The sequence below is a fragment of the Dysidea avara genome, chromosome 10 (assembly GCF_963678975.1).
Source record: "Dysidea avara chromosome 10, odDysAvar1.4, whole genome shotgun sequence".
Lineage (NCBI taxonomy): Eukaryota > Metazoa > Porifera > Demospongiae > Dictyoceratida > Dysideidae > Dysidea > Dysidea avara.
Genome location: NC_089281.1, coordinates 15,649,974 through 15,664,994, shown reverse-complemented (window position 1 = coordinate 15,664,994; position 15,021 = coordinate 15,649,974). Strand labels below are relative to the sequence as shown.

General features: G+C 39.0%; 2 protein-coding genes across 2 annotated transcripts; one reads left to right on the top strand and one right to left on the bottom strand.

The window, feature by feature from the left end:
* Positions 1–3,480: 3,480 nt before the first annotated feature.
* On the bottom strand, positions 3,481–11,715 carry LOC136268263 (delta-like protein B). The gene is made up of 11 exons (XM_066063550.1): positions 11,241–11,715; positions 10,285–10,461; positions 7,204–7,542; positions 6,930–7,142; positions 6,676–6,883; positions 6,555–6,625; positions 6,412–6,501; positions 6,177–6,218; positions 5,927–6,128; positions 5,458–5,503; positions 3,481–3,677 (listed from the first exon to the last, which is right to left on the bottom strand). Exons 1-11 carry the CDS (start codon positions 11,644–11,646, stop codon positions 3,618–3,620), a joined length of 1,854 nt encoding a protein of 617 aa, XP_065919622.1. The 5' UTR covers positions 11,647–11,715; the 3' UTR covers positions 3,481–3,617.
* LOC136268264 (E3 ubiquitin-protein ligase RNF14-like) lies at positions 11,705–14,290 on the top strand. Its single transcript, XM_066063551.1, has 2 exons — positions 11,705–12,124; positions 13,136–14,290. The coding sequence occupies exons 1-2, from the start codon at positions 11,777–11,779 to the stop codon at positions 14,153–14,155; spliced, it is 1,368 nt and encodes a 455-aa protein (XP_065919623.1). The 5' UTR covers positions 11,705–11,776; the 3' UTR covers positions 14,156–14,290.
* Positions 14,291–15,021: the final 731 nt, after the last annotated feature.

Sequence of the window (15,021 nt, the reverse complement as noted above, 5' to 3'; positions counted from 1 at the left end):
AGTGGCTGTCCTGTTATTGTCTGATAGTCTACCCACCTCATTGTGCTTCTACAGTGTTAACATTTTAATAGTCAAACAGTAGCGTACAGTTAAGGTGTTGGTCTGGTAATTGCAAGGTTTTATGCCTAGAGAAATACACTTAGCTATGGTAATGCCTGCCCAGACTGCTATACTGCTGTTTCCTTTAAGCAAAAACTTTGCTCCTATTGCTCCACCCCATATAGTAGAAGTAGCATAGAAGTAATAATCACATCTATAGGACACAGCTGAAGAGCCACCTATGGCTGATACTGCATGCATGATAGATCCTAACATGGCAACAAATCCTTCCAGCTGGATATCTAATTACATGCTAATGTTACATTAACATATGCATAAAATGTTTCATCCCATCAGTTTCTTGAATGAAAAAAATTTTTTTGATTAACTTTTTGTACTCATAATTGCATTTTATACTCGCTTGCGAGGTTTTTTGCAGCCAATAATAATAATAAATCAAAAACAGCTAAACTGGGTGAAAAACAGATGTGAAATCAAATTAAAGGTGGCAGCCAAAAGTGGCTGTGATGGTAGGTTAATGCAGATCCAGTCGGGTGCGCAAGTACAGGGAGCAAACGCAAACATGATCTTACAATACATATAGAGCCATTCACAGCATATTAAATAATGATGTTCAACCAGCTGAATCCAGAAGGGAGCACAGGGGGTATATATAACCTTCCCCTCATGCACCCTTTTCAAACCAAACAAGTATATAATAATTTTTTTCATACAAGATCATAATACTCTAATAAAACAGTAATTTCTTGTAAAACAGAATCTGATAATCCTCCAAATCTCTCTTTTACAAAAATGTTTGAAGGCTAAGCATATATATTATATGCGGTGCTGCAAATGTAACACTAGCATGCATTGGCTGTCCATGGATGGTATCAGAAAGTTTGATGACTGGTTTTTTAAGTGATGCATGCGCTAGAGGCAGGGCCTAGCTAATAAATTATGCAAGGAATACACCTGTACCATGAGCGAGAAGCACACTAGCATACAAAGCATAAGGAAGTTAAAATTGAATTTGAGAGAGATTTCCACACTAGTCAAAGGGTCCAGGATGGGGCATTTAGGGCCCTCTCCTTCTCTTTGTGGTGGAACCATAGCTACTTCTTTTTTAAATATAAATCACTAAACTTTGCCAGGTCAAAATCAATTGAGGGTATGCACATTACAGCAAACTCACCTGAAACCAAAGTCAATTAAATCAGTTGTCAAACTGCCACCCAGTGTCTGCGTGCACACTTGGCACCTCTAAAATAATTATTGTGTTGTTGGTGTTTCAGCAGCTTTTCAGACTTCACAACTAAGATAGTAAAAATCACAATGAGAAACTACTAAGAGGTAACTATATTTGCTGCTACAAGGATACAACAACTAACAAGAAAACCAACCGCTGACCAATTAGCTAACAATTATATATTAAATATTTGACTGTTGTGTTAGCGTGACTTGACTGTTGTATTAGGGTGACTGCTCTATAAAGATGACTACTTTATTTAGGGTATCTCATACCCCTCCCCTGGAACCACCCTAGCTGCTGTCCTTTGTATACCACGCATAAATATATTATGACACATTATGTCTCATGTATGCAGGACATCACAGTGTGCGACCCATATTATACTCGCATACATTCAGTGTTAAAGTTTATAAAATGTTTATATAGTTTCTGAGGGGCTGTGCCCCTCGCTTATGTTTGCTATTCTCTGTTCCCATTCCAAACACTGGATCCACCCCTGATGTTTTTAATTCTTAGGTTGACAATCAATTTAGTGTGGAACAGTTATCAGCAGTATATAGATTATTTAGCTAGCTGTTATAATTTACTTCCCGTCAATGAGTTAGCTATAATTGAGCCGATATAGTGTGAAAGTTGAAAAGAAAACTAAGCTCTTCCAAGAATCAGTGAGAGTAGGAAAGCTATGACTATAAAATAGTTATTGTCAAAGTTCTTGAAACTCCAATAGAGCAGTCAACTACCTGAATAGAGCAGCCTGCTGGTAAAGAAATAGCAATATGTGAACTGGAATAATGCATATATCTTTAGTTTCTTCTTGACTTCTGCAAGTATTTCATCATTGTATGTGTCATACACACTAGCTGTCATTCCATGTATTATCCTAATGATGATAAAACTTATTTATCACTTGCAAATTGGCAGACAGCGACTCTCTAGCTTTTTATAGCTAGTTATTCCAAAAACAGCTACTTATGGCTATATTTCAGGTTTAGTTTCAAATATGATACTCAGTTTCATTTCCGCTTGCAGCTGCAATTCTAATTCTAGTGAAATCTGAGGGATGTTTAAACTTAACAAGGCTGTACAGTGTATATATGGGGTGCAGTCCCCCTGCCTCTAGAGATTCTGAAATCAATTATGCTCTCTATGCATCTGGTTGGTGAAAAGAATTATATTCTGATAAAAGCTATGATACTGTATCTCCTTATTGGATATATATGTCTCAATAATTCAGCTATATAGTACCATGCACTTTTGTCATTGTATAGGGATGTGCATAGATCTGATTCTATGATTACTGAGTACATTCTTCAGAAAATAACCACTGTTAAAGGTCAGTATTGTGCTCTGGTGGCTGCTTGTCCAAAGCATCAATACAAACAACCTTAAGGCACATATTCACACTGAACAGCAATTGATCCTATACTTCGCATTCTGATTTCATTTAATTTCTTACAGAACCACATAATTTATTTCCTTTCACACTGTTCTGCACACACATATTTGCATCAGTTGCATACTAACCTAACATCATCCATGTGTATATAGATAAAGGCCACTGCATGCATGATTACATGATAAATCCATGAATAACAGTATAATCGACACTGTTGGGCAGATAAAGGTGTTTAACTTCAATACAATTCATTTTTATAATTGTAGGTGCATTGTGCTTGGGCCTGCAAGAAGATAAAACAGGGCTGTAGGGCCCTGACATTCTTGTAAATGCAAACAATCATAAAACTCTATCAACAGCAGAACAAAATTCCAGGCCCAGTAACATGCAGTCTATAGGCACGTGATATGGGATTGTCTGACTCAATTGTAAGCGCTTAAAAAGTACATAGTATGACTGTTCTATTAGAGTGGTTGACTACCTGTTCTGTTATAGCCGAGTGTCTTGTAATCTGTCTATCTTCTTTGAGAAAGGGATGCTCTATGCACCCCATGGTAAGAGCTATATTTAGGAAAACGGAGAGGTACAATATATATTGACCACAATCCATGTGTGGCCTAACTCAGTTTACTGGTATTTATGATAAATTGCTTATTATAATTACGTAACACCCATAAGTGCTGGTGCATGTGGTAGGCTACTATAAACTATTCAACTGATCTGGCACATTACCTGCTTAAATGCTTGCATGGATGGGCTATTATAGCTGTACACACATCTTTCTGGTACTGTATAGCTTGCATGCGTTCATTTTAAATTTTAAACGTACATACAGTTATATCAAGAGTTAACTCTTGGTTATATTATACAAAAATTTAGAAAATAAGTTAATGCATATAAAACAATTTAGTACTGAAGTAACCCGTTCAGTTATTTATCAGATGGTATTAAGTGCTTGTCATCACCAGTAGCATCTTCATGACTGATTGGCTGTAAATGAACATAATATAATATAAATGTGTACACACACGCGCGTACGCGCGCACGCACGCACACACACACACACACACGCCCGCATGCACACACACACGCGCGCGCGCGCACACACACACACACACACACACACACACACAAACACATACATAAACACACACAAACACATACACACGTGTACATGAAAAAGGGAATACAACTGTCCATGCCATTATAGCACTCGGATTCTAGTAGTTGGTACATGCAGGGAGGACTAGTATAATCTTCAGAAAAATTCCACTGCTGCTAATCCCAAGTTACAGAATCCCACTAGACCACACCCTTTGCACAAAACAATATTAGCTGGGTGTTTGTTTCCCAGCTAATCCCAATATACAGCTAGGTAGACTGGAGAAATCTGTGTAAGTTTCTAGTCAACAATAGCAGTAGTCACAACTGTGTCATGTACCATGATTGCACCCAAGTCCCATGTGAGTAAATATTTGCACCCCAGTGATTGCCAAAAGACTCCTTTCTCAGTTAATATCAGGTCCCCATGCATTAAGGGTAAGCTGCTACCCTGATTAACACCAGGTTCTCATTAATGATGCAATAGGTAGACTGGTTCCCAGGCCCTTCTGCTTTCCCAGTTAACACCCAGTTCCTGTTACGTAAATGCACAGGGTAGACCACAGGGTAGACTACTTCCCCTATGAATACCAAATCTACATTAATAAAAGCTGGGTAGGTGAGTATATAATCATTCTTGTTCAAGGAATTAGCAACGACTCTTGGGTATCATAAGGCATCAAACTTGGGTTCTTGCGATCACCTGGCTGATGCTCCAACCACTTGGCTACCTATGCACACACACATATGCACACCATGGAACCTTTGAACTGCCCGTCAGCCATATAAGTGGTGGTGGGAGGGGGGTACTTTCATTGGACAATGCTTGTAACAAAAGATTGAGGTACTCTAATAAAGCAGTTGACCGCTCTAACAGGACAGTCACTTTTATGTTTCTAATTTATTTGCAAAAATCATCTAAAATACTATCTCAGAGCTTCTAAAATACAAGCTAAAATATGAAAATTGTTGAAAGCCCCCAGACCCCCATGAGTAACATCCATATCTGTTGTATGCTTCAAACTCTACCATGCAACTTTCATTGTTAAAATTGTCCCCACTCTTTGGTTTGCTCCACCACCCCTGACCATTCACACACACTATCTACCACCTCTATAGCTCCTGTAGCCTATCCCATTTGTAAAGTTTAATGCTAGATAAAAGACTTCCAGGAGGGTGAATTTGCCATGGACAATAGCAGAGACCTAGGCCTAGAAACCTGCCATTGTGCAGTAAACTCTTGAGCATAAGAGATACATGATTATAATGATGTGTAATGTGTAATGTGAAGAAAGCCCCTATTCTGGCTTACAAGCCTCTGACTCTACACCACACTGTCAAGGGCAGGGGTGCTGTTATTGGCCATATAACTAGCAAGTGATGAGTTACCAGGCACACACACACACACACACACACACACACACACACACACACACACACACACACACACACACACACACACACACACACACACACACACACACACACACACACACACACACACACACACACACACACACACACACACACACACACAAACACAACACATACACACAGAGCTGATATTATAGCTATTATATAAATAATGTGAATTATCACTCTGCATAAACATGTAGGTATATATTGCATTAATTCTACATTTGCTAAAAGCACAACATATCTTGTTTACCATGTCAGTACTGCTTTTTCCAGGGCTAAACACAGCTGCAGGTTTGCTACAAGACATCAAACAATGGTAAAAAGATTTAATGATTGTATTCATGTATATCAGTGTCTTAGTAGTAAGGTATACTGTTATGGAATGTCAATATTAAGGTCAGAAGTTGGCATTAGTTTTTGTAACCATGTTTTATATAACAAACAAGCCATATTTACTGGACTATATCATAAGTCCAGTGAGGTGTTTAACACTCTCCTTTGACATAAAAGTGTGCACAAAGAGCAAATGTGTAAGTAAGATGCATCAGTTGTAGAATCTTAGCCATCCTCAGGACTCATGTTAAAATATTTTACTTCTGATATACATAAAGGATCCGCATACATTCATTACACAACTGAACCCCTTGTTACCCTCTGAGATATGCAAAGCCACAAGCAGTTATGGACCAAGACAATAGCTATTATGCACTCTGACTTACAGCATTGATCCCTTAAAAGGTGGCATTGCTGCAAAGAAATTTGAATCAATATCATCAATGTCTTGGGACCTTTCCTCTTTGTTATTGTCTTTGACTTTTCCTCCACCCTTCTTCAAATAGTACAATGCAACAATCGCCAATATTGTGGCAACAGCAATAACCACCACAGCTCCAACAACACACCCAACAATGAGCCCTATGTCTGTTGCAAAAATATATCTGTACTATATAGATACATCTAGACACTTACCAGAAGATCCTGAGTCTGAACCGCCACCACCTGACCTAGGATCTGTGAATACAACATTAAGCTTACAAGTAAGTTATGGATGGATTAGTGTTGCATAATATGAAAGATCCAACCAGAAATTGGACGCAATCATACCAAGATGTTTTAGTTGGTGATAACAATACAGCAGCAAATGCTGAAGACTCATTTACATTAACTATATAAGTCTAATGCTATATAACATAGTAACACTTACTACACATGCTATCAGTGTTGGGTACATCACATATACACTCTGAGCACTGAGTGTCAGATCGGCCTGCTGTTCCACACTGTAGTGAACAATCTGTTAATTGGCCAAGTATGACTGACAGTTGGTATTACATGATAATACTATACCTGTACAGTAATCACCTGACCAGTGTCCATCACACAGACAGACAAATGAAGTATCAGATGACATGCATGTGCTACAGAAATATTATGTAGCAAAAATATAGTGACAGAGTATCGGCTATACCTGCGGTGGTAACAAGGGTCCTTATCATTAATACAAGCAGTGACTGGAGTGTCACAGTGGTCACCCATGTAGCCAAACTCGCATGAACAGAATCTAGCTGTTCTGGGACCATCTTTATTAATAACTGTTCTAATTGTACAATTTCCATGTGCACCACAAGCCTCTGTGTTGAACTGGCAGGTCAGAATTGGCTGACCACAATCACCACCTGTAGAGTATAATTATTTGTATTTTGTACTTAAACAATTATTTACCTGTGAATCCTTGCAAGCAGTCACAAACAGGTCCAGATAGTGTGTTGTTACACCATCCTCCATTGTGACATGGGTCACTAGCACAGTAGTCAATTTGTGTTTCACAGTTCACTCCAGTAAATGCCACTGGACACCGACACTGATATGCATCAACACTGACACCAACAGTTTGACAGTCTCCGCCATTCATACAAGGATCATTGTAGCATCCTCCTATTTATTCGAGCCAACATAAATGTATTATATGTTAACCTGATTCATTACAGTTACTTACCTACAAAGTCTTGACATCGTAGTCCTTCCCATCCACGTGGACACAAACAGTCAAAGTGGTCCAATTCGGTGCTGATACAAGTTCCATTTCTAGTACAGGGGCTATCACAACATGCATAACACTGATCTGCACATATAGGACCACCATAAGTGGCTGAACAATTGCAAGTGAAGCTTCCATCAGTGTTGGTACAACTACCACCATTTTGACACAAACCCCCTGGTGTATCACACTCATCGATATCACTATCACAATATACTCCAGTGTATCCACTATTACACACACAACCACTGCAGTCTGTACTGGCTATGCCATGTTGACACAGAGATCTGTTACAATCTAGAGGTTGAGTGTAAGGATTAAATGTATGCTTACATCGTACAATAGCATTACCTAGCTAGCTATAATATGTCAGGTACATTATACACTCTGTACACATGAAATGGATGTGCATAGGGATATATCCTAAGTAGTTACATAAACATGCAAACTGAGTATGCAGATAGCTGCACAATAATTATTACAACCAATTGTACATGTATGCAATTTAGCAGGTATCAAACTGCAGATATGGAGACTTTGGGGAACACAGAGATTAGTTTAAAATTGATACAAAAGGTCCAGCATTCAGAGGTATAACTGTAGCTATGCCGCTATTAGTTAGGGTCCGTAATGCAAAAAAATCAATATCCTCCAATCAACTACCTAACTCAGGGCCGGAGCACACAGCCGGATTGGCCGGACCACTTTTCAGCTACTTGAATTTGAAAAAAGATCGAGATACTCTAATAGAGCAGTCATCATAATATACTCTAATAGAACAGTCATAACAATACTCTAATAGAGCATTGGGTATAAAATATTGCTACTGTTCTACTTAGTCTAAGCCATTACATCTATGTTAATTGTCCTCAAATCACCCAATTGTTCCAGTGCGTCATCTGCATTGCACTGCATTGGGCTAATTGATCATGCATGTGAGCATGTCATGCATGCATTAGCAGTTACAAACCCAATGACTTCTGTATCTCAAAAAACTAAGCTTTCACTGAAACTTTGAAAGTAAAATTAGCTATGAAATTGAATTAATTAGCACTGTAGTACAAAATCACCAGTATGTATCCTTAATGTTAACAAAAAGGAGAAAGAGGCTTTGCAAGTAAAATAGCTTCCAGATGCCATTTCAGAGCATCTATTTTCAAACATTTTCCTGGGGAAGCATGCCCCCAGATCCCCCTAACTTGGCATGCTGCGTGTGCTTAGCACATGCAGTTGAGTATCACATGATCTAAAAATCACATCAGATCAATAAGAAGTAGTATGACCTCCATTGCAGTCCGTGGATGGCTGGACCACTCAAAATCTCTGGGCTCCGCCCCTGACCTAACTATTGTCATGTGTTAGGCTAAGTGTAACTTGAATAGCACCAGCGTGGCAGCTAAGTTTGTCATTTTCTTCTGGTAGAAAACAATACAAATGTCTTAACTTAAAATCATGTGATTTCAAGTTTCTTTGCAGCAATTCGTAGGGTTCTTCGTATGCCACGATATTCACTCTCAACATTGTTCAAGTAGTCTATCATCAACTCACAGTATCGATGGTTTGATTTTATTGGTCAGTTTCTGGTGGCAGCACGATCCGTGCGGCTTTTTGGTGACAAACAAAATGTTTCTTCCTCTGGAGCACAGGACAAGTCAGAGCAGCAACTGTGGCATGGGCCAGCAATGACCAGTACTAGGTAAAGTACCTACATGCGGAGTATAGTTATAATTGAAGCTTGTTAGCCATCTGGCTGAGCCATCTATATGCTGAAATTCGGCCAAAACGATGCGATTTTTGCAAACAAATACCAGAATGGTTGATAAATCAGTGTAACAGTCTCCAACAGCAAGGATAGGAAGCTTATAAATACTTAACAATACAGCTATCTCCCCAGTAAGCACATAGAGCAATCCAATGCATGAAATAAGGAATCATGTGATCAAAATTCAAATTACTGAAATACCCATGAAATCGCTGAAAAGGAACCTTGAAGTGCACTTCTTTTGTAAATATTTGTGTTAATTGTTCACTCAGGAGTGTTCTGGGCCAGTGCAGGTGTGTCATACTGTGATGGCATCATAGGGAGAGTCTTAGACTGCTGGGCTATTCAAGATGCTGAACCTATAATTATTTGTATACAAACTTATTGTCATTTGATTTAAAGTGATTTTAAGGTAATTGGAATAGATTATGGCTGTATTTCTGCGATTTGAATTTCAATCATGCGAGTGCCTATTTCATCCATTGAATTGCTCTATGCATTTACTGGGCGAGATAGCCATATTGTTAGGTGTTTATAAGTTTCCTATCCTTGCTGTTGGAAAATATTACACTGATTTATCAACCATTCTGGTATTTGTTTGCAAAAATCGCATTGTTTTGGCCGAATTTCAGCATATAGATGACTCAGCCAGATGGCTAACAAGCTTCAATTATAACCATACTCCGCATGCAGGTACTTTACCTAGTACTGGTCATTACTGACCCACGGCGCAGTTGCTGCTCTGCTTGTCCTGTGCTCCAGAGGAAGAAACATTTTGTTTGTCGCCAAAAAGCTGCACGGATCGTGTTGCCACCAGAAATTGACCAATAAAATCAAACCACCGATACTTTGAGTTGATGATAGACTACTTGAACAATGTTGAGAGTGAATATCGTGGCATACGAAGAACCCTATACGAACCGCTGCAACGAAAAATCACGTGATTTAAGACATTTGTATCGTTTTCTACCAGAAGAAAGTGACAAACTTGGCTGCCACACTGGTGTTATTCAAGTTACACTTAGCCTAACACATGACAATAGTTAGGTAGTTGATTGGAGGATATCGAATTTTCACGTTGCGGACCCTATATTAGTACTAGCTTTATTTAGTCAATTGCAGGGAAAGTTTATCAAAAAAGTTTCTGTAAACTAGAACAATTGATTGATTGATAACTTCTGAAGAAGAAAATTTTGCAGAGTAATAACTGACTACCTACATAAACCATGCAGACTATTGCTGTCAGTTGCGTAGCTACACAATCATCAACAACTCACTCATACAATCTGCTCCAGTATAGAGACCACTACATACACAGGAGTAGTTAGAGTCACTAGTAGCAACCATGTTTGTACTACACTGAGCAACACACTGATTTTTATCCAAGTAGCTACAACAGTCACTTGGTAATGGTCCAGTGCACTTGTTTAGTCCAGTACAACTACTGTGACATGCTGTTGTGGAGACAGAGAAGAAATTGACAATATGTTAACCGTACTATATGCTGATCATGTACTTAACAGCTAAACAATACAGATATACATTAGCTATCCTGGCCCTTAATTGATGAAAACATGCAGTAAGATTTTAAGGAATGCAAACCATTGTACATAACTGGCTTAATAATAAGAACTACATTTGGGAGATATTATAGCTATGTTTGTTATGGCAGTGCATGAGCTACAAGAAATACGTAGTCATAGCTAGTGCATGTATCACTGTGGAGTTCACTAGGTTTTTAATAACACATGTACTTTGAACTATAGCTACGTATGTCTCGTGTACTGTGTGACACTGTTTATACCGACGGACAACTAAGGCCAATGAAACTTGATTACCAGTTTCTCGCTCAGATAAAATTTGATGCGGGTGGGCGGTTATTATTCATTATTTTCCAAAACCACAACACACATCCCAAACATGAAGATTTCTGCCAAAAACAGTGAGATCTGCATTGAATACTCTTGCATTAAATAGCTAAAGTACGTTACTAATCCATATAAGAATATTCAGCTATTTCTGTTACTCCTAAACAAGCGATTTTTTCCATTTAGAGTATAGCTGACTGCTCTATTAAGAGTATTTCGATCTGAATTACCAATAATAAAATTCCATGCGGGTATATATATAAAAACCGTGCGGGCAACGACGCGAAACTGCTAATCAAGTTTCATTGGCCTAAAAACAAACACATATGTGTGAGCCCCTCCCCTTAACGTAATGTGCAGCTTACGTGTGCAATTGTTACTCGTCATCCCCTGACAATCGGAACATCCTCGTGTGGTCTCGTTTAGTGTTGATCCAGCTCCCAATATCACTCTTAAATTATCCCACCGAAGTGTTCCATCAGGCATTTCGCACTGGTACGTACCTTGTCCTAAAGTGAGTGGTCCCGAATCCACTCTATACATTCCTGTGATCGTCAACTCTCTGAACTCATTCCCTCCCGTTCCTCCGTATGCAATACAATTGTAATAGATCTCCATCAAAGTGAACGTGCTGGCACTTTGTTCGCTTGAGCCTACCGCACTTTCAAAGTTATCTGTAATCATAGCAAAATCAGGAACATCAGGACAAAATTGTCCTTTGATAAGACTGCAACATAACGACCACACAACAAACAACAACAACAACTTCATCGCTGCCCTACCCACTATGACATGTGATCAAAGCATTTCCGCTGATTGCACGGTACAGTGTAATAACAGTGTGCATTAGCTGGAATATATCTTCGCAAGTTCCGAAGGCGGGAGTATTCGTGAGATCGTCATGGATTCCGACGCGCTGTCTCACTGTTTAGCGGAGCAGAAGGATGAGATAGAAGCGTTGAAGAGTATGTGTAATAATAGCGAGTTTGGATGGGACGAATCCAAGTCTAGTGGATTTCTCAAGATCAGCTACAAACTGGATGACCCGCTGGAGGTCAAGTGTTACCTCAAGCCTCGTGGTGATGGGAAGGCGCGAGGAGCTAGCACAGAGCAACAAGTACTGTTTGGTCGTAGTGAAAGAGTTGATCACCTTCCTCCCATAACGCTTCACTTCGAGCTTCCTGCTCTCTACCCTTTACAGAAGGGACCACTGTTCACTCTGACCAGTTGTTGGCTGAATTTCAGTCAGGTAATTGCAAATTCCATACTGTATTTGAAGTATATTATTTAGAAATATATTGATGATTTGTATTTGGTTGCCAAACATGTAGTTTTGTACTACAGTCCTGTCTCTCCTCTTTATGCATATCATCGAGGGGTAGCCAGCGCCCACGCAAAAAACCCAACATGGTGTACGAGAGTCCAAGTTTTTCAAAAATATTTCTGTATTTAAAATATATTTGTTATACAATATGCTTCTATTTTCGATTTTTACGGTGACATTTTTACCCCGAGTTTTTGCAAAGGACACCTGAGAGAGTAGCTGGGAACTTCAGGTGAGTGTACTTTGTACTGTCAATTTGAAATGTTGTATAGAGCGGCGACCGTAATTGAACTCACGAGCAGACGAAAACGAGAATAAACTATTTTGTACGTGAATCGGGATTTCTAAATATTTAATGGATTTCTAATTGGATTTCTCAGATAGTGTACGAGAGTCCCAAGACGTTGGCTACCCCTCGCATATCATTGACTGGTGAGACTGGGTGATGTCAAAGGCCCAAGTTGTGCACACTAAAATTGGCTAGTGTTTTACATGTGTGTTCGACAGAATTACTGTAATGAAGACTTTGAATAAATGAAGACTTACACTGTACTGTTGTTAGTGTCAAGACACATTTAATAGCCTATCTCACCACCCAATATGACCCCTCATTATAGTGACCATGTCGTGTATGTCCTGAATTTAGCTAAGGTATCAATATTATCAATTTTTGTCAAATGACTGGTTGTACAGACTCCACAGGGGGCTGGCCCTGCAAACGGTGCTTCCCAAACTATCAACAGTACAAGAACACTACAGTACAAAAATACTACATGACCTCATTATAGTGACCATGTCAAGCTAGATCCCAATCAGAGCTAAGGTGTACCTCATTCGTCTACTGTATAATGACCATTCATTTCTTACTATAAATGGTTTTCATGAGGTCTGATTTTGCATTCCTTTATTCTGTTGTGTTTGTGTACTTCCCTACAGCTCAGTAGTTTGTGTGCTAAGTTGGACCAGTTATGGGAGGAGACAAGAACAGTGGTCTTGTTTGTCTGGTGGCAGTTCCTACAAGAATGTCTAGAATTCCTCAACATCGACTGCAACTCACCATACCCATTTATGATAGAGTATCCGTCACTGCTGTTTGACAACAGGGCCATCCAGGACATTGGCAACCCCATGGATGCCATGGCTACCTTAGTGTCCTTTGACAAATCTGAATCTGAAAGAGAATTTCTGGAGACCATATTTGATTGTGAAATTTGCTTAGCCAGTAAAATGGGCACTGAATGTCTACAACTTGATTCTTGTAAACACGTGTATTGTGTAGATTGCTTGAAGAAACATGTGGAGGTGATTATAAAGGATGGAAATGTTGCAGAAATGAAGTGTCCTAGTTATGGTTGTAAGGAGAGTATCCAGCCTCATGAGGTGAAGAAGGTTGTTTGTAGTGAACAATTCACACGTTATGATGAGTTACTATTGAAGCACAGTTTGAACGAGATGGCTGATATATTCTACTGTCCAAGACCAACATGTCACAGTGTGTCTTCCAAAGATGCTGAAACGAACATGGCATTGTGTAGTCGGTGTAGATTTGCCTTCTGTGTGATGTGTCAGCGTTCGTGGCATGGTCCTTCACCTTGTCTGATCATACCGTCAAATGTTAAAGAACTCAAAGACAAATATGACACAGCCACAGCTGAGGATAAACGACGTCTTGAAATACGCTACGGCAAAACAACACTACGTAGAGCATTTGAAGAATATGACTCTGCAGAGTATTTAGTGTCTAATTCTAAAATGTGCCCATCATGTGGGGCTAGGATTGAGAAGACGACTGGCTGTAATAAAATGACATGTTGGCACTGTGGTGATCACTTCTGTTGGTTGTGTGGTAAAGTCTTGTTCAAATACAATCCTTATTCTCACTTCAGGACACCTGGCGAGTGTGAAGGGAAATTGTTTGAGGGAATGATAGCTAATGAAGATGGATTCTTTTGGTAGGAATAACAGATGAAAGCTTTTAATACATTATCTTTTTAAATTACTTTTATTTATTTACCGATCTCATGTGTAATAGTGAATTTATCGTGTGTGTAGTGGAGCTATTTTACTATTCTGTATGCAGTTGTGAATATATACTTGTGCATTTTGACATATCTGTGCAGTCTCCCTTGTAGTGAACATTAGTTACAACATCTTGTGGGTATAATAATTACATTCTAAAGAGCAGTGACCAATCTATACGAGTCTTGATAGGGTGTACTGTTTCCATTGAAAATCATGTGTCCACAACCCTCACCAACTATTCAGCCACTATTTCTTACTAAGAAAAAGGTGCTAAAGGCCAACACCAAGTGCCAAGTTTGGTTTATACAATCCATATAACAGGTACACCAATAGCTCTGCATGATTTGTTCACAACCATGCATCTAAAAGTTTACCATTACAAAGTAAATGGGGGTTTATTTTAGGCCAATATTTATTAAATTTCTTGCTTCCTGTCACCTCCCTGCATATCACTTTGCCCTACTGCATTAGTAATTATTGTAGTTGAGATTTAAAATTTAGAAACACAGAATATTTTTGTGATTTCAAGTTTAAGATCAAGACACTCTAATAAAGCAGTCAGCCACTCTAACATATGCATAACATTCAGATTTTAAAAAAAATTACTGGTAGACATTCAAACTCCTCTAAGTGTTAATTTCTTGGAAAGCACATCATTGTCTGCTACACTTGTGAAAAGCTTATTACAGCTAGTCTGTTGTTTTCAACTAGTTATCTGGTCACAACATACTGTCACTTTAAAAGGCTCACAATAAATAACGAAAGTTTGGTCATCAACACACTAATCACTACCCGACTGC